We start from the raw sequence: 27,534 nt of genomic DNA on the forward strand, positions 1-27,534 counted from the left end.
GCTTGGTCAGAACCTTTTGTCCACAAAAAAAAAAAAAGAAAAAAAAAAAAAAAAAAAAAAAGAATGTGCACTTTGAATTAAATTAGACAAAAAAAAAAAAAAAAATCCCATTAATGCAAATCTAGGATATCACAGGTTGTGCGACATTCACTTAAACTGAAAAAGCAATACTCAGGCACTGGTCAGTTTTCACTCTCCGTATTAGACTGCAAAGTCTGGAGAATGAAGGAAAAAGGCCACCCTTCTACAGTCAATCACCAGTAAGCAGACAGAAAAGATCCTCCCTGCTTCTGAAAGGTCATCTGATGAGAAAGCAGGCTCACAAAGAACAGTGAAAATAGGTTGTGTATCGATATTCATATACTTTCCAGTAGGTGGAGATGTTTTCACATGTTGCAACCATCACACAAATACATTGTTTGGGAGGAGAGAAAGAAAGAAAAAAACAAATAATAAACTCCATCCAATGCAATTTATAATGATTTCATGATTTTCCTACTTAAGGGGAAAAACATTGAGAAAAATTTGTTCGTGGCATCCTTATGAACAAGGTTTTGAACATTTTTTCCCTTTAAAGACACCAAAATGTATACACACATACATTTAAACATTGGTTTTAAGTGACTTTAAACCAACTGTCTAATAAAATTGTCATTCTCTCCTCATTACATGGGTCAAATTCAAAAATGGCAGTAAAATGCATTTTGGGATTGTGTTTTCCCTTTTTCCCTAAATACACACACACATCTCCTCTTGACATGGCAGAAACCTACAGGTTACAACAACAAACAAAAAAAATCTTACAATGAATCAAGTCTTCTCTCATGAACACAAGAAAACTGACTGATAACTCTTGAGGAATGTGAGAACAGACCAGGCCTGCTCTACAGTCCTGACAAAAAAAGAAACATGAGCACAGTTGAAGCTAAAGCAACACCATTACTAAAAATAGTCAATACGATGGCAATACAGAGGGGGTCTTGACAGGAGTCTGCTGCAGCTCTCCAGAGTTGGTGGTCAGGAGGGAGAGACACCATCCTACCAGGAAGATCACAGACTGAACAGGCTTCTTGCTCAGAAGCTCCGCATTGCGTTCCACGAGGGTCCTTGAGCCCCATCTGCCCACACCTGAACATGCACTGGTGAAGAGTTCAGAGGGAGAACTTTTTGCAGCAGTTCACACTGAATACTTCCAAAACCTTGGTGTGAATGATATGAGATGAAGACGAAAACAAAACAAAGAGGACCAATAAATCTGGTGGCGTCATGGCTTACTGTAGATGACAAAAAATAAAAACACACACAACACTCCAGCACAAGTGTGTTGCGATGAACTCCATACCAAGCACATTGGAGGAAGAGGAGGAAGAACGCATCTGGGCAGAACACACACACACCAATCCATTTCTGTGTGTACACATACTCATTCCTATAGTCCCATCTGTGGTCACTTCAAGGAATCAGACTTGCTCTGTCAATCTGACATACAGTCCTTGGGCTTTGTTCATCATTGGACAAAAAAGAAAAAGAAGAAAAAAAAAGAAAAGAAAAAAAAAAAAGCCCAAATCCTTAAGGCCTCTGCAGGGAGGAAGAGTCCCCTCCCCAGAAGCAGACGGGTCACTACGATTGCTCTTCTCCAGCTGGAAACAAGCTCTGAAGACAATGCCTGATCTGACATCAGTGATTTGTTCCATTTTAAAATACAAAAATTGATCAAATGTTCAATTTCTCTTTTCTTTGTTTTATTTTTTGCTCCCATACTGTAAGCAAGGTTTTCCTTCTTTAATACAAAAATATTAAGTAAAAACTGAACGATTTCTCTCCCCCTGTGTCTGTGCAAGGTCTCCCAGACAGTCACTGTATTCAGTGTTGGTTGTCATAGAAACCCACATTCCAGTGGTCCATTATATTGTACGTTTTTGTACATCAATGTAGATGATCACTGCTACGTGTTATGGACAGTGATTACGGGGGGTCAGGAGTGCGGGGGGAAATCGGTCAGTCTTCAGCCATTGGTATGTATGTGTAAAGGTGTGTGTGCACCAATCTCCTTATGTTCTATCACACACAGAGGCAGTGTGTGTATATACGCAGGCTGAGATGAATGCTGCGAGGTAAGGCCACAGCTGTTCCTTTTATGGAGGAGAATCTGTAGACAGACAAGACACAAACACAAATAAGATCACACGTCCTGAACACCTTGTACGGACAATAAATACAGCTACACGTGGGACCTACACATCCTAATACTACACCACTGCCACGTCTTATCTGACGTTTCCTTTCTCTCACCATGGCTGCCAAATGTATTCTATTTTCAAATAAATACAAGCCTGATTCTGATGCTAGCACATTTCATAAGGGTGGTAGTAGCCTAGTGGGTAATACACTCGCTTAAGAACCAGAAGACCCAGGTTCAAATCCCGCTTACTACCATTGTGTCCCTGAGCAAGACACTTAACCCTAAGTTGCTCCAGGGAGACTGTCCCTGTAAATACTTGTAAGTCGCTCTGGATAAGGGCATCTGATAAATGCTGTAAATGTAAATGTAAATAAGACAAGGGGAAACCCGAAACATGATTGGTGTTAAGAGACTATAACTGTAAATGGAACCGCCCCCCCCCCCCAACCATGAGTAAATATAACAAACATTCTTCAAGCTTTACGTGTGTGTGTGTGTATATATAAGTGATTGCCCTTGTTCCTTAAGGAGAACAGTAACCTCACCTGTGTGTCACATGTGGTTGCCAGGGTTCTCCTCTTCCCTGCGCTTCAGACAGGCTGCTTTTGGGTTCAGATTCCTCTCTGCAAACACAATCGGAGACACAATCAGAGAGGGCTGAGGGAATTACTGCAGAAACACTGTTTCTTTGTGAGCAATAGGCATGCAGACGGACAAATGTAAAGCAGTGTCCATCCCGATTTTACGCAGCAGAAACAGCGATGAAGTTTTAGAGGGCTGGGATGGAAATAATGCTTGCATACAGGAGAGCAGATGCCAGCAGAATCTCTACAGACAGCTGACAAAAATAAGAGATCAGAAGAGGATGGGAAAAGAAAAAGGACAGACCAGTCCCCTCACTGATTTGGCCCCACCTACTAATTTGCATGTGTATAGAAAAAGGCAAGCAGCCAGGGCAGACAGGAAGTTACAACACCTATGGAGCATTGAACACCCTTCTCCTCTCCATTATTCTCTTCCTGTCCAGAAGACTGAGGGACCCGGGGTGGAGGAGAGACATGGACGCGTACCTCGCACCTGCTTCTCCAGACCGAGAATGACCTGAACAGCTTGCTGAAGGATGGTGAGCTTGGTCTGGGCCTTATCGCTCTTCAGATGCTGCTGGCACATGCGGCCCAACTCGCGAAAGGCCTCGTTGATGTCGCGCACGCGCACCCGCTCTCGAGCGTTGTTGGCCAGACGGCGCTCCCGTTCTCTCTGCTCTTTCTCCTCCGCCGTTAGGCCCTCCTCTGATACGCTGCTGCCGGAGGGGCAGGGGACATGCCGTTAATACACGTGCGTGCAGGCACACCCACCCATACTGCCGCTTCTGTGTGTGCTGGTCACATTTCAAGTTGGCTATGAAGTGTGCAGACATTTTATTATGATGTTCCTCTACTTGAACAATGTTAGCACATAAATCTAAATGTAAAGTATTAGAAATTAGGTTGTCGCAGTCGCTGTTGGAGGTAAAAACACAGCTAAGGCACTAGTGTTGCATGTGTTTTTGAGGTGCATGTGAACAGCGTATGAGCACAATTGTGTTCGAGGGAGATGAGCTGCAGCACTGGACACTGTGGCAGAGGAGGAGAAGGCGGAGCAGGAGGAGGCTGGCGTGAGTTTAGTCCACTGAGACAAAGTTGAAAAACCGTCATTTTCGTACAAGACATCCAGACAGCCATGTGCCTACACGGTCAGCACCATTTTCCAGCTTAGTTCCAGGCTCCAGATTGGACAATCATGTTGAACTTTACTTTATAGCACAAATGTGCAGTTTCATAGGCAATCTTCACACTCCTCTTCAGTAATTCCCAGAGTCATTGAAACTGAATCAAAAGATATTTATTGTTACTGTAAACGAGAAGCCTAACTAAACAGATCTAAGATTCAGGTACAGGGTGGGAGTCAGAACAGAGGCCAAAGGGGTCTGTCATGGTCTGAGGAAAGAGCCAAAAATATATATATATACATATATATTTAAAAGTAAATAAGAGGAGGATACCAATAATAATCAGAGCAGTGAAGATGAGCACAGCAGGTCAGAGAGAAAGAACACAGAAAGCAGTACGGACAGAGGAGAAATGTGAGGGGCGACATCTTAAACAGATCTTTCGTTTAGAGATGCGTTTAAAGCAAACATGAGGCCAAGATCAATGTGGCTGCCATTTATCCAACACATTGAGGTGGTGCACTGGGCTGTAAAGAGGAAAGACAGGCATGGACATACACACAAACACACATTTCAGATGAAGTTTGTGAGGCGGGCAAAACAAGCGGCGGATGCCACGTGGAGTTGGTGTAGGTTAAACAGCCCCCATTTAGTCTAAACGCAACCAGACTGTGAAAAAGTTAATGTCAGGGCAACAACAGATACACAGCATGAAAGTGAGTGGATAGAAGTCCAGCTTTGCGGGTTACACACAGAAAGCAGCAGATGAAGAGTGATCGTGTAAGGACTTGACAAGTAAAAAATAAAGTAGATTTTAATGACCCAAATCAATTATGATATCAATAAATGCATGACAAACATTACTTTAGATCAGCAGACTGGTAAGCAGAACTAGAAGCATAGTAAAATGATTAAACCCGCAACTATAGACAACACTAAACTACAACAAGAGGAGAGAAATTACTGCAGTCAATTGGTTTTCAACCAGTAGCGATTAGGGCAGTGAAAGAAATAAATTAAAATTGACAGTAAAATGCAAGTACAAACTTTTAATATTGTGTTTTTGTTTTGCACCACAGGGAATGTTGAAATATTTATTTCCCTTTTTTTATGTTGTTGCTATTTTGATCCTTATTTTTAAAGAACAGGAACAATAATCTTGTAATATTTATTATATAAAAATATAAATCCTCTGCGTACGGTACTGAAAGTGGTATCAAATATTTTATTGGAAATCAGTACAGAGTTCTAGTATCATGACAACCTTAGCGATGCAAATATACATATGCACATCCTTAATGTTAACGAATGCATTGTTCATAAACATTATATTACACTTGTTAATTAAGGAATGCGCTTTTCAATGCCACTATCTGAGACAGTTGAGATACAGGCCATGCCAAAATATGCACACTAGCCGTTCGTGGACATGAAAATTTACAATTAATGGAAACATGATAAATGGATGGAAAAAGAATGAAAGGAAGGAAGAAAGAAAGAAAATATAAATAAAAAGCAAAATGGATAACAAGCAAGCCCACAGCATCACACAACTCTGGCCGTCTTGACTAGGGGAAACACACTAGGGGACACTGTGCTGCATGTGCCGAGCAGATTAATCTCAAGCATACTCTTTACAAAAAGAGTGGAAGGAGAGCGAGAGAGAGAGTGGTGAAGGAAAGAGAACGATCCCTCTCCGGCCTCTGTGAACCCCACACACTGACCTCGAACTTGCTGCTCCAGGTTGAGAATAACGTTAACAGCCTGGTGCAGGATGAGCAGTTTGGTCTGCGGTTTCTCGTTGCTCAGGTGCAGCTGGCACATACGACCCAGCTCCTTGAAGGCCTCGTTGATGTCGCGCACGCGCAGACGCTCACGCGCATTATTGGCCACACGCCGCTCCTTCTCACGCTCCGCTTTCACCTCCTGTGGAAGGTCCTCATCATCCTCATCCTCCTCATGACTTCAGTCAAGTGATGGCATTGTTGAGGAAGACACATGAACATACAGCTCAAATAACACAGGAATAATAAACTCATGATGAAGAAATGCTGTGGTGCGCAATGGCGCTAAACAGAAGTCACAGCATCTCCACCCACACTACTAGACAGAGGAATCTCCACTCTACACACAACACAATGCTATATTTCAGCCTTATTTATTGAATTATGTAAAATACATTAGCATAAGCAACAGTTCAGCATTGAAGTTAATTTGTGTTCCTGATCAACAATCAGATGTAAAGTAATGCGAGTGAGTGAGACAGTATGTGTGTGTGTATAAACTTACTCTGCTCCATCATCTGAATGTGTGGAGCTGCTGAACTGGGAGAAAGGTTGAGCTCTGAAACAGCATGAAAGACAAGGCAGCATGACAATCGGAGCGCACCCTTACAACCTCACACGGCTGCACCACAGACAATGATGAAGCATTCAATGGTCCTTCCATGCACCATGATGCCCCATTGTGAAGAACGTATACACACAAACACAAAATATGTGCCCTACAGTGAGAATAAAGTGATTGGCATTGTGATACACTGCAGCAAAGCACACAGTGACAACAAAATGTGCCCTCTGCTTTTAACCATCACCCTTGGTGAGCATCCATGACAGGGGAGCAATATGTGGAGGATGGTGCTTTGCTCAGTGGCACCTTGGCGGATCGTGATTCGAACCGGCAACCTTCGGATTGCGGGGCCGCTTCCTTAACCGCTAGCCCACAACTACAGTGGTACACACATATTTATGTATGTGTATGTACATAAGAATGTATATATGAGTCCTGAAGTACTGGTTTAGACACCTTGTTCTTGTGCGGGCCATTTTGGAATCCTTCTTCTCATCTTCAGATTTGTCAGGAATGGTGGAGTTCTCATCATCTTCCTTCTCCTCCCTCTTAATATCAGAGCTGCTGGAGGAGTGGGTGGAACGTGCTATGGTACCTAAGTGACCACAATGTTTACAATATATTATAAACATTTTTACTTAAAATAAATAAACAAAACTAGATTAAGATACATACTGAGTGTAAATCTATTGAAACATTGCACTGATCACACGCTGATCTAGTTGGAACTAAAAAAAAAAAAAAGTGTGGACTGGGTGATACTACATCCCTGTAGTTTGTGTTTATGTAGTAAGGGTTAGTTTTACCCTGATATCAGACACTGTGCAGTACAGACCAGGCATGCTATAGAAGAAAGCAAGTGACTTCATTTCTGTGCCCTGTGTGAATATTACGTGAAACTCACTGGTGAAGCCTTCAGACTGGGTGCTGGGGGTTAGTTGGGGGCCAGGGTGACCGTGCAGGAGTGTTCCACTGGAAGCCAAGCCCCCCGTGTCATCATGGTGGTTTTGTAGCTAGAAAGAGCAGCACGGTCACGAAAAGACAGAACAAAACAAAACAAAACAAAAAAAAAGTGTAGATTTGCCACATCCAATTCCCCAAAACATCCATCTACATAAGTTGATACCCACCATGCCAGGCAGGCGGTTTGCCAGGCTGAAGGCCTGTGGAAGGCTGCTGAGGTTGGGTGAGACTGTGTTCAGAATGTTTTGCATGTCAGAAGCACCCAGACCACCAAACGGACCCCCGACAGTATTCTGCAGCACATGAATTGCCTCTTCCAAACTGTCCCCCATCTTATTCTGCAGAAGAGAATGCAAAAAGAATAAGGTTGAGGGAAATACTAATCATGCATAACCAATATACTAGGAAAATGCTACCATGCTTTTTATTATATTATGGATCTTGTTTGTCATTTTTTGACATTGGAACTGTCTTAACTATTTATATACACAAGTGTTACATTTCTTACCAAACTCGGCATGCCTCCCTCAAAGTTAGAGGACGTAGCTGCTTGTCCAGAAGTCCTGGTCCACTGCGCTGCAGAGGCTGACAAAGAATTAAACGAAAACTATTTTTAAACGGTGACAAACTGTGAAAGAAAATCAGTAATGAAACATGACATCTGTAACAGACTACCCTGCTACTCATTGCAAACAATAGATGGCGCCAAATATTCACAGGGGAAGCAACGTTGGCAGTCAAACATCAAAGTGTCAAAGTTCAAAGGACAAAAAAAATTGATAACTTGGGTAGTGTGGGTGATACACACACCTGCAATGGCCTGAGGAGAACCCACAGGTGTGGAGGGAGTTGAAGGGAAGTTGCTGCCATTATTGTCTGATGGATAGATCTGACAGAGGGAAGACAAGAGAGACATGGTTAAACCCAGTAAGACTCTGGCACACATGCCCCTGCAGGGGAATATTTACTACTGCAGATTAGCCTACATTACAGGCCCTTTAAAAAGATTAAAAACACACAGTCTGCTTTAAAGAACCAAATCACCTGCAAGGAGTCGGTCATGCGAGCATGTGCCGGCAAGTGTGTGTGTGTGTGTGTGTGTGTGTGTATATATATATATATAGATATAGAGAGAGATAGAGAGTGCCAGACACAGGACTGGCTAAAGGTGGCCTATAAAGCCTTTAGGTTTACTGGTATTTAACCATGCATGCAAAGCTCGGAAGCAGGCAAGCACAGCTTGTCACATGCACATACATAAAACAAACAAATGACACCCTATTCCAGTCTCACCTAAAATACATTTTAAAATAAATAAAAGTTTAAAATATGCAATGATAAACCTACTGATGCCAGTGCCTTCCCAATCTCATCGCCTGAGCTTCCAGACATAGTGACCCGGTTAGCTATGGAGGCAGGAGGAGATGGAGAAGATTTTAGCAGACAAATGCATGTTTTGTGTTTTTTATATGACCAACTTATGGAAAGTTAAACAAAGGAAGAAATGGTGGATTGAAAACTAAAACTCTTACATATGATGCCGTCTGTGCTGCTGACAGGTGGGGTGTGGTTGGGCACTCCATAACCTGGGGTTCCTGAGTGGTACCCATTGACCTCGCTCCCCTGCAGGGGGTAGTTTGGGGGTGAAAGCGGCAGTGGCTGTCTCTTCTGCTCACAGAGGGAACAGCACAGAATCTCAATAAAGTTCAACTGGTTTATTTAACAGACAGACAGGACAGGATCTAGTCCTGTACTACTCACCAGTCTGTCCTGGGGGTTGGCTGCAGTAAAGGGGGCCGGCTGGCCGATATGGGGGGAGCTGAGCAACATTGAGGGGTAGCCTGACTGCCCCCATGAGTCCACAGGGGCCTGAAGACCCTCTGCCAAAACACAAAGGGGACAGAGAGGGCGTTTAGAACCACAGGACCAAACAAGTGAGGGGGAGGGGTATCTGATTTCAGAACTGTTGGATGAATGTTTAAACTGGAAAATAAAAAATCTTATCTGATAGCTGGATGCTGATGCCCATTTCATTTACACTAGGAGATTAAAACATAACAACTGTGCTCCATTGCAGGAAATGCCAGCTTTAACATTTACATATAATGGTAGGGCAGCATCACGTGTATAGTCAGTGTCAGAGTTTTCTGCAAGAGAAGATTATGAGTAGTGTGGTCCAGGACACTAACCAGTCATGTAGTAGGGGGATGGGTAGACATTCCCAGGTTTAGAGGCAGAGTAGCCAGCAGTGTCCTGACTGAAGTCTTCTCCTGAGCTGCTGTACATCTGTGGTGAGACAAACGTACACAAAGAAGAGAAAGGTTAAAAACCAACCTGAAGTTGTACTGAAATCAGACTGCATGCTGACCCAACAATAATAGCCCACCACCTCCAACTCCAAAAATAAAGACCAGGACACATTTAAAAGTTCTGAAAAGTTCAAATTCTGTCCCACATTAACACAGTAATTAAATGCACAATTTAAGGGCCACCATGTTTGGATAACCTGCATCTATTGGGATGCTTGAAGTCCCATTTACCTGCCCTAACAAATAACTGAACATAAAGTAATTCTCAATACAAAACCAACGAAAGAATTTCAGGTACTTCATAAGGATTAGAAGAGTTATACACGCACATATAGACTATACCCACAGGATCACACAGTTATTCGTGTAGAACTGTTTATAACCTGTTTATCTACCACCTACAGAAATCGTTATTTGGAGACTGATCCAGAAACTGACATGGTTTCGGTCATTTGATTAAACAGAGAAAAATAGATCAGCACGTGAAAGAAAACAGGAGGAGAAAGAACAGCAAGGAATGGAAGGAAAGAGAGAGAGAGAGAGAGAGGGGCAAAGGGATAGAAGGAGGGGGAGGGAAAGAGAAATAGATAAGAGAGAGAGATGCACTCCTAATTACAGGGCCATCTGCCCCTTCTTGGAGCCCTGCCAACTCCACAGGCAGCTGGGATGGAGTGATGGGGGAGGGAGCGAGCAGGAGAGGCTGCAGGAAAGGGGGTGGGGTGAGGATGGAAGGAGAGAGAGACAGAGGCGGGGAGAGAGAGAGAGAGAGAGAGAGAGACAGGCAGAAAGAGAAAAGAGCAGGTAGATGAATGAAGGAAATAAGGATGTAGAGATTGAGGAGGAGGAAGGGGGCGCACAATGCACAGTATTGTAAGTCAATATCTAGCCTGCTGGGGTTTCGGTCGGGTGGTGACTAGCTGTACTACAGGGGGGTAATAAAAAATTAGTATAACTACAGTGTGTGGAAAGTCTTTTTTTTTTTTTTTTGGCAGAGGAACAGAAAAGGTATCAGAAGCTTTTTATTTTCTAAAGATGCATCAACATCAATTGAGATTAATGAGTATCTGCAAAACTAGATACTTTGATTCATAGTTTTTAAATAGCTGAATAAATAAAGGGGTATAGTCCCGCACGATTATGCACTTAATCTTCAGCATGCGACAACTACAGTAGCAGTCGTGACAAGAGATCATAGCAATAAGTGCCTTCATAAGTTGACAAGCACCTGAAAGGAGTTCAAGTGCAATCACACATTTTTTTCCCTTCACACTGCCACTATCAGCAGTAGTTACAGTAGTTACAGCCACAAACTAATTAAATGTCACGTGTATTTTGAATGGAACTGGGCAAAATTCTTAAAGTTCAAATGGAGAGGTTTACCCTTCGCCAAACCTGATCATACATTAACCTATGCTTTTTATTCACATTTTTGCTTAACACTAGTATAACAAGTAATACAGACATACCCACACAGAGCAATACAGGTGTTGAAATCAATCTTATAATCAATGCATAGTGATGCAGTGCAGAACAATCGATTATATCATAATGATGCTGCTTGGTGATTTACTGGCAGCAATAAAATGTGCCAGTAGTGACTGTGGTGGCCCGATCTGCTCTGGGTAGTAGTTTTGTGCTGCAGAGCGCGCCACTCGGTGGCCTTATGCCTTGTCAAAGTTGAAATTTGTTGAACTTTGACTGCTATGTGCCGAAATGCATTGCCATGCGAACTGACAACCGATTGTAATGAGACCATTAGAACCAAAGCATTGAAGCGGGCATTGTTCGGCCTTCCCGTTCGAAAAACAAGACACAAAGTGGGAATGAAGGAAAAGCTGATCTTATCAGTCTTTCAGTGCCTAGAGATCTACAACACGACCTTAGTGTCCTATCGGGAAATTAGAAAAACCACAACTCGTTGAGACCCGCCATGAGCGCACTCGCTTCTTTTTGGTTAAGAAGCAGCACAACCATACATTTTGTTGTCGTTTCTGGCATCAGGTGTGCGCAGAGAGAACAAAGACAGTTTTTGCTACTCATTGTAGCAAATCAAAGAATCTACACGGGCAAACATGACCTTAACGTGAAAATGTGAATTACATGTAGAAAGTTTGGACCTTGATGCTATAGAAAGATGATATGTTAGTATGGGGACACACACTTTTATGACTGCTGATCTTGGTTGGAGAGGTCAAGGAAAGAAGTGTCAGAAACTCACCACAGAGGAAGGAAGGCCAGGGGGCACTCTCCGGATCTTTTTTGGTTGTGCGTCTAGGAGAGCAGTGAACAAATTAGATCACCAAAGCAATGGGCTTTTAAAGGAGACAGTCTTGTCTTCAAACCAAACACATTGTATTGGTAGTGAAAAGTCCATTAGCTTGTAATTGTGCTGACAAACTCACAATTCCTCACAAAATCTATTTGTGTCCATTACAAAATAAAAAAAAAATTCTACTTTTGGCTGCTTCCATTACAGGTAGCCACAGTCGATTAATATTGTCAACCCCCCCCCCCCATCTGCACCATTTGCTTTCACGAAAAATATTCAAAAACCAAAACCAGACCAATAACCTACATTGCATGAGCGGCTAATGACTAAGACTAAGTATAGTGATCCCAGATTAAATGTAAAACATTTAAACTGGTCTGAGGTCAGTTTACACACCAACAGGGCTGTCAGCGGGGCGTCTGCGTGGAAACGACTGGTAGAACTGGGAGCCTGACTTCATCCCAGAGGGCGAGTGCGAGTCTGTACTCGGCATGGTCATGTCTCCCGGAAGAAACCCTCCCTGCAGTGAGAAAGAATCCACAATGAGGGGAAAGTCCGGTGTGGCAGACGTCTGTAGAGAGACCGTTCCAATTCTGGTGACAAGTCTGTTACCTGTGTTCCAAAAGCGTAGGGTGACCTCTCTGTTTTTCCTGCAGTGTAAAGACGGATGTGAGCAGTGAACTTTAACAGTAGGTAAACAGCTATACAGTCGTGCTCTGCCTAGAACAGTAATAAAAACGAGACCCTTCCATGTGTAATTCTGTTATAACTCAACACCCTTAAGCGCTGACTCTTAAAAATGCAATCAATGTTTGCCGCATCAGCACTGGAATTAATGATCAATAGGGCGAATCTTTCAGTAAAGAACTATGGGCAGGTTCAATATAAAAAGCAAATGGTTGCTAAGTAACTACAGAATTTTCTGGTGTGGTCTCCCTGTGCCCGTCAATATAAGGAAGGGTCTTCATATTTGTGCATCTCAATTCCTCTAAGCCTCTTGTACAAACATGCTATATCGTGCCAACATGGCGTTCTGCTGCATCAGTGCATGAATATGCACATGCACGCTCAAATTCTAAAGGGTTCAACACAGTGGCTGATTTATTTTTCCCTGAACAGCTCAGGACTGCCTGAATCCTTTCCTCCCGTGGCTGGCTGGGCTCCATCTGGCTAGATGGGGACTGGCCTCGTGTACGTTAGATGTAGGCCAGTGTTTATGGCCTCAGACAGAAGACAAACAACAAATTGGCCCATTACGGTCCACAAGGCAATAAACCCCTCCCCTGACTTGCAGTTGCTGTTTAAGCTCTTGGGGTGTTAAACACATTTTTGACTACACTGACCAAGCAGAACGCAGCAGCACAGCCTGAGAGCAAGATGGAGCTTTTGTTTAAGTTTGACGAAAGCAGCAGCAAAATCTGCAAGTTAGTAGAGCTGAGCAATCTGTTCTTATTTAAAATGTCCTTTTCACAACATTGTCCTGTCCTGTCCATATAATTGAGGAAAGACATGCAAACTATATATTAAAAAAAAAAACAAATGCAAAAAGAAACTAAAGGAACAAACCTCCAATCCCTGAGCCAATGAAAGGAGATGGTGACAGTCCTTCTGAGTCCACATAAGGAGAGTCACTGTACCCCTAAAGAAAGATATAAAGAGGATTGATGCTTTAAAACAACACAAAGTACAACCTGACAAAGCATAGGCATGGGGTTAAGAAGCACTAAGACTTTACAAATGCACGTATTTAGCATATTTCTGTTTATAGCCCCAGGCGTGAAGCACACGTAAGCACACTATGTGCTACTGGCTCAAGGAAATTCCCATTACAAACAAGCTAACTGCACTGACAATCTTTGCAAATCCAGTGCAGTGTTGTGCCAGGTAGGTCAGATTAAATGGAAAGGTGATGGCAGACACTGTCTGGTAACCTGTGTCTCAGTAACTACGTGACTACATGGAGCCAAGTAAGCCACATAGCTCACAACCACACCCAAACTCCACCACCCCCCGGCATCAGTCAGATTACACCACTTTACTCCTGAGGGCTCATTCACCAGACAGATTACCTCTGAATCCAATAAAGAGGATCATTCATATTCTCTCAATCACAGGGACACACAAATCCACACACATTCCTTCATTCAACACAGGATAGGATGGGATGCTAGAAAAGTACATTTGTCCTTTAATATTATTACTACCACAACAGAGAGGATATACAAAACCTGATTCAGTAAGCAACTAAATACAGAAGTTATGATTACAGGTAGTTGAGGTCTGCACACAGACTTAATTTATAGAGGAAGCTGGTCTTCCTGTATCAATATATGCTTTGACATGACATACAAACTGATAAGTGTAGACAACAATGCTAAGTAAACTTAAATCAAAGGGAGGGGGTAAACCGATAAATTAACAGAAGCAAAATAATCAGAATAGAATCATGTTAGTGTATGATATGCATGTTGTCACTCACCCGTGTTTGACCAAAAGATGGACTGTTCTGGTCTCCTGAGGGCCATGGGCTGCTTCGCTCATCTATGCCTAAACATACAAAAACAGACACACACATTAGGCACATACACAGGTAGCAACACTACCAAATCATATAATGATGCATGCACTGAGTGGTCTAGGTCAAAACTAGTCTCAAACTAGCAGCTGCATGCAAAGCTCATATTAGGGATCACTTCACCTCAGGTTAAAAATGATTTACTGATTGTGATATTAAAGAACCTGGCAAAAGGTTCCTGCCCCTCTAAGTTCAGCATGCCAATACTCTGAGCTGTCACTTTAATGACTGGAGAAATGTGTATGCCACAGAGCATGTTGGGGTCAGCGGATTTTTCCAGAGGGCCATGACATGACAGCACTTTAGTGATATGTATGCAAAGGCATATGGGTACAAAGTTGTAGCATGTCACACTATATCAAATTATCCTGACTACTGCTCACAGCCTTCGCATATGCGTGTACACACAGCTACATAGCTGTTTATGTATTCACGCAGGGATAGGAAACAGCATCTTTCATTTGTACTCATAGCATTATGAGGATTTAAAGGACATGTAAAAAGTTCTGATAACATTTTAGAAATCATGCATTATTGCAAGCTGTTAGTATGTAGGGATTTTATTTTTCTATAAGTCAGGTACCTCCTGACTTTCATAACAATAGTACAAGGTTAGATATGCATAAAATCTAAGCTTTAGAAAGTCTTGTTCTTCATTAAGAATAGACATTCACAAAGCAATAATATTCAAACATAGGCTGATACATTTAACAGTTTCATATATTTGCATTCAGTCAATGTAGTACTAGGGTCAAAATGGTTAGTGGTCACATAATAATAATCGGCAAAAAATAAAATAAAATCACAGTAACTATGCTGCTCAGCACAACATTTTGGACAAATGAAGGTAGCTCAGGACGGCAAGTGGAAGAATTTTAAAGAGTGATTAAGCAGACATTTCTAGAAGCCTCCCCCTCCCCTTTGCCATTTTTATGTTACCCAGCATCTGCACAGAGAAGAGGCTTAATTGTGCACCAATTTGCATAATTGTGCATATTAATGAACTACAGGCTTATGAATATTCATTTTTGTTGTCTAATTTAAAAAAAGAGGGGGCATGCTCATGACTGAATTAGCAGCAGTTAGAAAATAAATAAATAAGGAAGCCATCACCGTGACAACTGTGATGTGCTTGACGCTTCACATAGACATAAAAGTGAGAAGTCAAAGCACAAAGGCTCATAACTATCATTTCCAGCTAGTTGCTTCTGCTAGTGACCTGCTGGAAACCCAAACTGGCCATGAACGCAGATATTATTAAGATCAGGAAGAGGCGTTGCAAGTCTGACCAGCTCTTGCTTAACAGTGCAGAAAGCAGCCCTTGCTTCACGACCAGAATGGACAAAGAAAAACAATTCCAGAGGCATAACTCCAGATAGGAAATATATTTAGCCATGAGTTTATAATTTGACAACGATACATTAAGTATATTCAACTCAGGATCAAGATATTAGACCTCAAATCAAAAAACTTGCACTAGAGGAAAGTCTGAATGTCTGGCCACCACTATAAGGAAAGGAAAGGCTGAGAAAATGCTGTGAAAGTGAACAAACTGTGAGTGACTGATAAAGTGAGAACACTGTCAGGTTTATATGAAAGGGACCTTAAAAATAGATATAATACATATTCATATACTGCCTGAATACCTCTCCAATTAACAGATTTGATGGTTGGCAGGAGGTACAGCATAAATTAAATAGGTGCTTAAACACTGTTGTTAATCTCAACAGTGAGTTCTGGCAAGTACTTCTGTCGAACAAGAACCCTACAAAAGCTACAAGGCTTGTTACACATACAACCATCCATTCTGCAATAAGCCATGTCTTCTATAGAGACAAGTAGACCTTTTGTTTTCAATAACACAGAAACTAGCTGTAAAACTGAAGGCGTGTGTGTGCGTGTAATGGGGTTTAGGTTACTTGTCTGAACACATGGACTACTTCCTTACAGCAACCTAAACCTGTGACCATTTAGCCCTGGCCTGGGGCAAAAGACAAGTACATGTGCGCTGTGTTGCAGGAGCACTGCTAAACCTTTAGGCCTGAGGGTAATGCCAGAGTACACACATCATAGCATGACAACACAAAGCATGAGTCAGCTCACACACACACATTTTAATTATAGGGCGAGAAAGACTGAACTCTGAGTCACATAGTACAAATAACACAAAGCAAATGTGAACTAAAAGTCCTAATATATACACAAACACATACATGGGATGGAATTAGTCTGATTTAAAAGGGGAGGAGTAATCTTTTTTTTTTTTTCTCTACTAATTCCTCTGCTCTCATGCAATATGAATGTGTGAATGCTGGCCATGACTGGCATAGAGATACCAGACGGAATGACTACCATCGTAAAGCTTGTGCAACAGATGTCCCAGCACTGTCTCTGTGAAAATTACTCATAAAAGAGCTTAAAAAAAAAAAAAGCAGGGTCGTCTAAATTGTAGCAGATAGAAAACTAGAGAAGATTCATCTCTGAAGAATGGAAACTTGCATGCAAAAGACTATCCTTCTGCATTTTGGCTTTTAAAAGTAAAAATAAGTGTGCCGATTCTCACTTTCAGACAACCAGTAAATGAAACCAAACAGGAGGCCATTACAAACCCAATAGGGGACAGTAGACCGTGTCCTTGTCAGCATGAATCAGGAAACTATTTTAATCTGATACGTCTTCGAGTTTTTGTTTTAATACATAAACGACATATACATCACAGGTCAGTTTCCTACTGTTCATGGATCAAGCCTACTCAAAGACAAAAAAAAGTAATGACCCTTCAATCAACCTCCAATAAATAAGTTCTGAACTTCATTGAATATATGGTTCTCTATGTGTAACATGCTATAAAACTGCTATAACATGCATATATACAGAAAGGTTATGAGCACATCATCCCTTTCTCTGCAGTTCAATGACTGCAGAGAAAGGGAAAAATAAAGTAAAATAAATAAAAACACGACATTCTGAAGTTTAAGTTTCAGAAACTGAGAAGTTGACTAATGTGATGAGAAAACATTGTCTGATCCATTTTTCCCCACCTCATTAAACAGAAGTTATTATAACGAGTCATTATGGAACATTCAGAATGTTGTACATTACTCTTCTATAATGCAATGTTAAGAATTATGTTGACTCCTTATGGATGGTTCATACGTACTATCATATAGCTCATTGACTGAGCTGCACATACAGCAGAAAGCCCACTGGAGAACAGCTGGAACAGACGTTACTCGTTTCTACAGTGAAACTGTACACTTGGCCACATGCGGGACCTATTAGGTTGCTACAATGGTTTGGAGTCTTTTGTTTTTCCAAACTGGAGAGGTGTGGAGGTGATCCATGATTGAACAGTTGAGACTGGGGCACAACACAGTCATCTTTTGTGCAGATCAACCTATGCACTACTATGCACCATAATAAAGTAATACTCTGTCTATACCCCCACACCTCCCATTTCACTAACAGCAAGCGATGCCCGGGGGTTGAGGACAACTCAAGGGGGAGGGATGTCCCCTTGTTTTCACCACCACCCCTACCCTCTTCACACCATCATTTAAGAACTGATGGTGCAGCAACAGCTGAAGAGGTGAGAGATAGGGACAGAGGGTTTGAAGGAAAAAGGGAGTGACAAAAGTGAGAAGGGGAGTGTGATAGACAACAGAGGGAAAAGCAATAAGGAAAAGGTTATTTGTGAATGAAAGGACTATGTAGGGAAAAAAGTGAAAGCCAGAGCATGCAGAAGGAAATATCAAATGAAGAAAGAAAACAGAACAACAAGTGGAAACTGAGAAAGTAAGGGACACATAGAATAATCCTGAGTGTTACTCAATTTCAGAAATCTTTCTGGAGACATATATTAAAAAAATAACTGAACCGAGTATAGGCAACCTTAAAATGCAATACAGAAAGGCTTTTCTAGCATATACTCTGTATGGTGATTCAGATGGACAAGACATTTTCAATATTTCCATTGACTAAGCAATTAAAATTATATTTAAAATGTAAAAAAATAAAGTATAAAATAGTGCTGCACGATTAATCTAATCGCAATGTCAGTCTGTGCGATTATATGAAAGCAAAAAGCTGCGATTTAAAATGATTAGTACATGGATTGGATCGGCAACATATTCGATCCATTCTCTCAAAGTTTGCGAGCTGACTGAAGTCTCACTTCTGTCGGATGTGACGTGTTTGGTCACATGACTTTCGATTCGGAGACATATGGTTAGACGGCGCATGACGCGCTGCATTGTACGTCAACGTCGCCGCCATATTGCGATAGGCTGCGTGAAGCATATACATGTCTATGGAGAGAAGTGCATAAAAATGCCTCACTCTTGTTCTGCTTGGGGCTGTACAACCCGCTGTACGCTCCAAACCAGATCCCAGGGGATTACATTTCATAGGTAAGGCTGGACAATTGTTTTGAATATATTTGCCTATTATAAAATCCCCTTTTATATAAGTTTTAACCTTAGCTAAGCTAACGAAGCTAAGCATTCCTGTGTTCAAGTCAGCCTCCAAACAACGTTTTTGCTAAACGTAAGAACTATAATATGGGATTTTATAATGGCCAAATATAATCAAAACAGTTGTTTAGCCTTACCAGGGTTTGTCGTTCGACAGTAATGTAGAAGAGTTTTTTGTGATTTATTTAATTTTGTAGAATATTGTATTTTGAAAGCACTGGGCATTTCAGGTTGTTATAAGTAGTTTGTATGTTTCACTTTGAAATTAAACATTTCACTATTAGTATGCGACTTTTCACTGATATACAAGCAAGTGTCCTTTATCATATCGCAATCGCATATCACAATATTGATCTCAATAATCGCAATATGTCTTTTTCCCCAAATCGTGCAGCCCTAGTGTAAAATAGTATTTCCAACATTATTGTACTATAATAAGCCCACATGTTGATGGATGGAAGGGCATGTTGAATGTCTTAGAAAGCGATGTTCATCACAAATATGCATGCTGACAAACCAAACCAAACTTCCTGAATAACAGGGCTGAACTATATATCGAAATCAGACTGAAATCACAATTTGAATATGCAATTTTATAAAATCGCAATGACCCCAAATTTTGCAACCCCAGACTCTGCCTCTTCGGTTAATGTCAGGGTTGCTGGGGGAAGACGCATGCGCAGACATGCTGGGTTAGCTGGAGACAGTCAGTGAGCGAGAAACTGGAGTGCGGGTGACCCCATGGGGCATTGGGGAGGCAGGCCGAATAGAGGCAGCTGCAGCGATGCAGCAGTGGGGAGAACGGGACCAAGCAGAGAGCGAATGCAGCAAAATGGGCAGGAAAAACATGGTCAGACAATGCTCGGTCCATCCAGGGGGTGTGCAGCAGATTAAACAAAGTTATACAGTAAAACTGTTAGACTTAACTTTGCATGCGCTGCACTCGCCGCAAGGATTGCGCTTTCTCTCAAAAAAACTGAATAGTGCTCAGCGCAAAAATAATATAAACTACCAGTAAGATGATAATGTTTTGTTGTAGATCCCTGGACACTCAGAGACTGATAAGATTAGGTTTTCCTCCATTCCCCCTTTGTGTGTTTCAAAAGGGAAAGACTGAACAATAGCCCACTTCAATGCTATTTGTTATTATTGGTCGAGCGAAAATGGGTCACAGTGGCAAAGTTCAACAAATTTCACAGGCATAAGGCCGGATGGAAGTGTTGGATGGGACACTTCCATCCGTTGGTTGGATGGGAAGTGTCGGTGCACAGTCATTTTTTTTAGATCCCTCTAGAGATGTTCAATCAGATTCAAGTCTGGGCTCGGCCTGAGCCACACAATGAGATTCACAGAGTTGTTCTGAAGTCACTATTTTGATATCCTGGCTGTGTGCTTACAGTCGTTGTCCTGCTGAAAGATGAACAGTCACCCCAGTCTGAGTTCAAGAGTGCTCTGGAGCAGGATTTCATCCAGGGAATCTCTGTACATTGCTGCGGTCATCTTTCCATCTATCCTGACTAGTCTCCCAGTTCCTGCAGTTGAAAAACTTCCCTGGATGATGCTGCCACCACCATGCTTCATTGTACAGATGGTACTGGGCTGGTGATGTGCGGTGCCTGGTTTCCTCCAAACTGGCATTCAGACCATAGAGTTCAATCTTTGTCTCATCATACCAGAGAATTTTATTTTTCATGGTCTGAGGGTCCAGGCAGGCTGTCATGTGCCTTTTACTAAGAAGTGACTTCCATATGGCCACTCTACCATACAGGCCTGATTGGTGGATTGCCACAGAGATTGTTGTCCTTCTAGAAAGTTCTCCTCTGTCCACTTTAGGTCTGACTGACCAAGTTCTTTGTCACCTCCCTGACAAAGGCACTTCTCTCCTGATCACTCAGTTTAGGTGGTTGGCCATACCTGATTGATTAGAACTTCCCCTGTGTTCATTGGGACCTTCAAAAGCCACAGAAAATGTACTGTAACCTTCCCCAGATTTGTGTCTCGAGACAATCTATCGCAAGACGATAACATAGTGTTGTAGATCTCTGTACACTCAGAGACTGTTAGGATCAGCTTTTCCTCCATTCCAGTTTTGTGTGTGTGTGTGTTTGTTTGTTTCCAAAGTGGCAGAAAGAACACTCGCCCGCTCTGAGTCTATTGGTTGCACGGAAAATACATCACAGCGGTCAAATTTCAACGTTGACCACAGTGCAAGAACAAGGCTGCTGAGTGCCATGCTGCATGAAACCTCAGTGCTGTACTCAGATCAGGCCGCCACAGTCACTACCAGCACTACTTAACAAGAATATTTATGCCGCCACCACAAAAGATACCAAGCAACGTCATTATGATACAACCAATTATGTTCTGCACTGCATCAATGCAGAATCGTCCACATCTGAATCATGTTTAATCGATTATACGATAAATTTCAACACCCCAACTGTCAACTGTGGGACCTTACATAGAAGGTGTGTGCCTTTCCAAATCATGTCCACCCCACAGGTGGGGAACTGCAGAAACATCTCAAGGATGATCAGGGGAAACAGGAGGCATCTGAACTCAATTTTGAGCTTCAAGGCAAAGGCTGAAAATACTTACAGACATGTGCGCTCTCATTGTTTTTATTTTTAATAAATGTGCAAATAAATTTATTTTAACAAACTGAGGTGGTGTGTAGAATTCTGAGGAAACAATTTAATCCATTTTGGAATAAAAAATGTGAATGCGCTGTGAATACTTTCCATAAACACCTGTATATAAAGTTAGCAATTTATATCCTTATTGATAAGGCATTCAATCAAATGCTGCAACCATTATGAGTTAAAGCATATGTACGTTCTTCAGCTTATCCCACTCAAGAGTATCTAGTCACAACAGTGCTATCAAAATAGCTACAGTATTCAGAAGGTGGTAGCATTAGTTTGAGTGCACATGAAATTCACCTGCCTAAAACTGAGCTGCATTTCTTTGGAAAAACCAAGATATGCTTACCTGAGCTGCCAAAGCCTCTAGCGAGGGTGGTGGGCTGGATTTTCCCATTGGTCACAGGAGGTTCGAACATCTGAGTGAGAGATGGGGGGGGTGTAAAATCACAAAAACAGATAGAAGGATCAGTGAGCATGACTCATCTATAAAGCACAGAGGTAAACCACACCAGGTTCTGTTGCTCTCAAATTAATCACCATGGAAGTCTGAGAATGAAACCTACTATGGTTAAAAAAAAATAAAATTAAAAATTCCAAATACATGCGCGATATGTGTAAACAACCATGAGGTCATTTCACAAACGTATGAAGTTCTCAGTAATAACATCTCTTCTGACCTTTTTTAAGCACCAACCTAGTCATGACCTACTCCATATCTAATGAGTCAAATGAAACACCCTCCCCAGGTACAAATACACAAAAAGAGATCAGTTAAAAGGGCAGACAGATTTCTTCTCCTCCTCACCCATGACAGAGTTAGAGGAATGACCAAGTCTAAGATGAGGACTGAAATTCACAGCAGGGCTGAGAATTATATGTTTAAAATGAACACAAACATCCTTTTTACAGTGTGCCATACAGCATCCCATGTAGATACATTAATACTGTCAGGTTACAGTCAAAGACTGTCACGCTGTATTTAGTTGTAAATCCATTTAATAAATGCATATATTTCATTGCAGAAAGATTTATTTCTCTAAATAGCCTAAAGAAAAAATTAAAACTAATCATGAAAATAATACATTATAAACTGAGATATTGATACACAAACCGGCACTAGAATAAAAGCATAGACTGCTGGCTTTTGATCATACGGTTGTTCTAAACCACAAAGCTCACTTAGTAGATGAACAAAACGTATAACATGTTACAATTAAGCCATTGTTAAATGCAGCCTTGCTTGTTCATAATAGCTTAGTAACATTAGTTAACTGGTTAACCAGTTAGCCATGGTTGGTGAAGTAAAACCATACACCTGCGTCCGTCCGTCTGCTGGGCCAACTCACAGCCAGCATCTTCCTGGACAACAGCTGAGGCGTGTAATGTGATGGTTTCCAACTCACCGCACTGAAATCCAGAAGGTCGTTGAGTTCCTTGTCAGTTTCCACAGCCATTGTGATGATGATGATGCCGCTGGTGTCACCGTGCTCACGCTCAGCCACAAAGCCCAGCCCTGTGTAAAGAGAAACAGAGGAGATTTGCCTCTTCAGAGAACCGCTACAGTCTTACAGCCAGAGCAGAATGATAACCAACCACACAGCTTACAGTAGGGTTCTAGAATAATCCTGTCTTTCTCATCCCATTTGCCTGAGAGTCCAGACTGACCTGGAGCACCCAGACAGATAAAAACCTTATGGCGATGCATCAGCTGACATCACCCTTCACGATACGGTCTTAAAGGAAGTCATATTAGGGTTTTTGGGTCACCTGTCTGGAAGAATGCCACAATAGGGACTGAGACAGGGCTTCTACTTTATTCTAGTTTGTCTATTGGGTTGACTTAACAAGTACATTTCTTACATACACAGCAACAAACATTTTCATATGATACAAAATATGACATTTAAGCAATCATCATTTCCATCTCGTAAACTTGGACGGAAGACCACATCACACATTCAACAAGCAGCACCCCTGACCAGATGAAAAATTTGCAATAAGGCGGCCCTAAAATTTTATACAGCGCTGCATTCTGGGCCGGCCTGGGTTTTTCCAGACTACACCACATCTGAGCACGCAGGTCATGGTTAACCCCTGAGGCGCACCGCTGGATCCTCTCCAGGCAAAAGGGCCTTTAATGACAAACATACCAGCCCCACGTTACGAAGAACGCTTCATAGAAGGCAAAACTATGCGGTTGGGGGAATGCGGAGCGAACCCTCCTCACTGAAGAGAGAGAGAGAGAAAAAAAATAAAAAATAATTCACGTGCAGAAATGCACTAGATAAAAACTCAAAACATACACAGAAGAAAAAGTCACCGTAAACAAATGTGAACTGTCCTATCAAAACCACTAATACAAGTAAAATGGAACTTGCTCATTTGTGAAGAGAGAAATTACATTATGTACCTAATGCGATGTATGAAATTCCAGTGAAATTCCATATTAAATCGTACAGGAGAGCACACAGTGAATGGTGGGTTTCCATTAAAGCCCACAATACACAAACCTATCCAGAGCATCCAGGTCCAGGCCATATTAACTTTTTTTATGCCTGTATGTACTGATTTTATTGCAATTCATACACAAATTGATTAATCAATTTGTGTATGAAGCAAAGTATTTAACCCACAATGATATTTACATTTACGGCATTTATATCATCATATCCAATGACTAAAAATGGTATTATTTAAAGTGAATTTGAAAGTTTAGCACAGAAAAGCTGCTTTAATAAGTTATCTAATGCCAACATCTGGCCATTAGTAGAATTGGAATGAAGGCTGAATTTGCAGACGAGAAAACCCAAGTTTACAACAAATTACAGCTGCCTGCATGATATTATGACGGGTGACTGTGCATTTCTCCTCCTCCCAGTCGGATTATATTCCATTCAAGACACAGCTGTCCGGCAGCTGTTTGAGGTGTTCGACGCGTTGAACTGAGCAGTGGAGCAGAGGAACCGCTCAGTCTCAGGCCCCCAAAAGAAGAAAGGCCCCTGACCACTCACTCACTCACTCTCCTCCATTTTAGCAGCCCACCCTCTGCCCAGCTCACCACCCTCAGCCGTGGCCTTCCAGATGGACCCGACGAAGGGGCCTACTTTTTATTATTATTTATTATTCCAATGGAATTCGCCCGAAAATTCGGTGTTGTTTACAAAAGGTGGCGAAAAATCGGATTCGAGTAGAAAACTCGGCCGATCGAGGCCTACGAGGCTGATTATGTGACCAGCGGACAGAGGAATGAAGTCCGCAGGGGTAGAGAGTTGGGGGAGAAGCTCCTAAAAGTTGGGAAAACAAGCTCCAAATCCCCGACATTAGCATGAATAAAGCAGGGAAACGGAAGGACTGTCGTTCCGGTTAGTATTCGGTGGTCAGGAAAATCTAACTTGCTCTAAAAATATATATATATATAATAAATAAACGTAACTAAAATATATATTTTGAGACCTACAACTAACTAAGTAGCTCACGTTATGAGCTTTTAGTAGTTTTTTTTATTAACACTCGCTCCGCCAAAACACGTAGCCGAACTTCAACCACATAAGAAGGGGAAAAAAACTTCGCAAACTGACTTTAATTCTCCACCAAAAAAAACAAGTTCCGCCATAATAGGCACACGCGTCCGAGGCGGCTTCAAAACACGCCGAGATGAATACGCTCCCAAATACTCGAGGCCAACTTCGGAACAACTTTTCCCGTTTCTTCAACTTGACATTGTTGCCAGAAAGTGAACAAAGAAAAGTCATTTCCCACCGGGCCGTGGCTGCAGCCCCCCTCGCCGGCCCAGGCACCCCGCTTCCCCCCCAAAAAAACAGCACATCGGCCCAATTCACGCCACAACTTCGCGTCGGTGCGCGGACAAAAAAAAAAAAAAAAAAAGTTACTCGCGACGACCGACGCGAATCGACCGCGTATCCGCGAACTGGGGGGAAAAAAAAAAAAGGTGCGAGTCCGGCGACAGCGCCGGTCGACATTTACCTTTTGGAGTCTTCAAGCGTCTGGCATCCAACTAGAAGAGCGTGGCGGCCGCAGCGGAGCGAAATGCATAAAGTTGAGCAGAATGTCCCTCTCTCGTCTCGGCTACCCCCGACAAAAAGGAGCGAACGCTGCGTGGCTTCCCCCCCCTTCCCGCTATTCCAACAGGCTATGGGCGTGCGGGCGAAGCGTCGACGGCGAGTACGGCGCAGCCTGGGCGAGTAACTGTTGCAAGTTCCGAGGCTTTCTTTCGGGCTGCTACAATCGCTACCATATCAGCCTGCGAGTAGACATTTTAGCAAATCTCCACATTGTCGGTGGCAGCACGGTATCCCTCCGCGGAAAACGACAGCGCTAGCGCCAGCGGTGTCCGATTACTAACGCCCACTATGTTGTGCTGCAGTAGCAAAAACACTCTGTCCTGAACGGCGTAGACGATTCACCCAAGCGCGATACCGAAGTCTTGCTAATGTCGTCAAAAGCGCGACGTCGTCCGTTTTAATGAAGTGTACGACGTTTCGAGGTCTATGTCCACACGCGGAGGAAGACGGCGTAAACTGAGGGGCAATTGAGCAGAACTGCACGAGATGGAATGATAATCCTGCAGGCGTTCAGCCAATGGGTGTCCAGAATCATTTGACTGACGTTACATCTATCCAATCGGCACCTTAGAAAACTCTGCAGACCCACCTTTCCTCGCCAGCTCGTCCTACCGGAGGTCGAGAGAGCATCTGAAGGAAACGAAGGGAAGCCGTTTAATTTTTTTTTTTCCAATCGCTGTCCACAAATCCACGAATTAGTTGTTGTGTAGCTTGTACGGTGTCATTTCTGCACTAACCATAAGACCAATTTGTCAGTAAGCTTATACAATCGCAGTTCTTTTGCTTTTTTTGGGGCTGTTTTCGTCTCTTAGCCGGTGTTGACCTACCAGGAAATTACATCATCGTTAATAGCACAGGGTCCATTTGTTTTGTGCAGAGAAAACATGGACACGAACCGCGTACACGCAAGCACGTGTTGTTTTTTTTTTAGTTATTGTGGAGCAAGGACACTGTACCACACTGTTATCAGAACAGGAGAATGGACTTTCCTTAGAATGCATGACGTTTCCTTGATGGTTTTCCCCCATAGTGTTGCAAACCTTAAAGAGGACAACGAAGTGTCATCAAAGACCTCCTTTCCCAACTGCTAACTTGAACAAATGGTGTCATTCCGAAGGTGCAAAGCCTGACGGTTTATGGAGGCCTAGGAAAACACAAACCTTTGGTGTTTTTTTTCCCCTCACTGTGACAAATAATTTGCTTTGTTGATCCAAATTTTGCTTTTATTTTATGTTCATCAGTCGGGTAGAGTTATTTTGTAATTTATACTATACTTGTACTTATACTAATTATGTTAATAGTGTTCTTTTGCTTGCTCATTTTATTGACTTAATGAGCTTTCGTGATAGATGGTCAATCATTTGCTGTGGGTTGGACATGGTAATGTTCGAAACAGTCAAATGTTCTGTTTCTGTGTGTTTGCAGTTGCATCCACAACCTGTCACTCTTCTGCAGCACCCGTGCCAAATGAAATACAACTCTGAAGCATGAGGCTTTGCAAGACCCAGTGGATTCTGAAAAGCGTGCCCTGAGCTGAAGAGGAGGTAGAAAAGCTGCAGCTGGCTCTGACATCAAGTGGGTTCACTGTTGAGAAGGTGCTAAAGATTAACAGCATCCACCAGTACCAGGATAACCATGGAAACCAAAAAGGGAAAAAGGCTACTGACTAGGTCTGTATGGAGCTGAATAGTTCTACTAAATCTCGCCCAAAATCATTTTAAAATGTGTTATAAGTCTATAAGTTTTGGGGTGTAAATCGATTCATGCATTTGAATGACACTTACATTTTGTTATGCATTAATGGTGATTTAATCTTGAAACTAAAGCTTTCTATAACACATTTAAAAATGACAGACAGGTGTGTTAAAACTCACATGGAGATGTGTTCTTTTTTTATAAAATACACAGAATATGAATAAAAAAAAAACGGAAATTAAAAACATGTCCCACATGCTTATTTTCTTCAGTTGAAAATAATAT

At 42.1% G+C, this 27,534-nt stretch overlaps 1 protein-coding gene across 3 annotated transcripts; it reads right to left on the reverse strand.

Moving 5' to 3' along the window:
* Positions 1-110: 110 nt before the first annotated feature.
* tcf3a (transcription factor 3a) lies at positions 111-26,010 on the reverse strand. Of its 3 annotated transcripts, none has more exons than XM_028977077.1 (21): positions 25,457-26,010; positions 22,876-22,985; positions 21,819-21,888; positions 14,260-14,327; positions 13,347-13,419; positions 12,393-12,430; positions 12,177-12,300; positions 11,730-11,782; positions 9,392-9,488; positions 8,964-9,082; positions 8,735-8,870; positions 8,550-8,608; positions 8,013-8,091; positions 7,711-7,787; positions 7,370-7,540; positions 7,144-7,252; positions 6,696-6,834; positions 6,180-6,233; positions 5,615-5,853; positions 2,728-2,805; positions 111-2,149 (listed from the first exon to the last, which is right to left on the reverse strand). In XM_028977077.1, the coding sequence occupies exons 2-20, from the start codon at positions 22,924-22,926 to the stop codon at positions 2,735-2,737; spliced, it is 1,827 nt and encodes a 608-aa protein (XP_028832910.1). In that variant the 5' UTR covers positions 22,927-22,985; positions 25,457-26,010; the 3' UTR covers positions 111-2,149; positions 2,728-2,734. The 3 variants fall into 3 exon arrangements, with proteins under 3 accessions (XP_028832910.1, XP_028832911.1, XP_028832912.1); XM_028977078.1 differs by lacking the exon at positions 25,457-26,010 and adding an exon at positions 25,051-25,172; XM_028977079.1 differs by lacking the exon at positions 25,457-26,010 and adding an exon at positions 23,623-23,645.
* Positions 26,011-27,534: the final 1,524 nt, after the last annotated feature.

This window comes from Denticeps clupeoides, chromosome 4 (genome assembly GCF_900700375.1).
Source record: "Denticeps clupeoides chromosome 4, fDenClu1.1, whole genome shotgun sequence".
NCBI classification, from domain to species: Eukaryota; Metazoa; Chordata; class Actinopteri; order Clupeiformes; family Denticipitidae; genus Denticeps; species Denticeps clupeoides.

Excerpts from the sequence above, each read along its gene's own strand:
- tcf3a (XM_028977077.1), bottom strand. The coding sequence starts at position 22,926 with ATGGCTGTGGAAACTGACAAGGAACTCAACGACCTTCTGGATTTCAGT. Across the intron at positions 12,431-13,346 it reads CATTGGCTCAGGGATTGGAG|GAAAAACAGAGAGGTCACCC; the intron begins GTTTGTTCCTTT and ends TTTACACTGCAG. Across the intron at positions 2,806-5,614 it reads CCTGGAGCAGCAAGTTCGAG|AGAGGAATCTGAACCCAAAA; the intron begins GTCAGTGTGTGG and ends TTGTGTTTGCAG.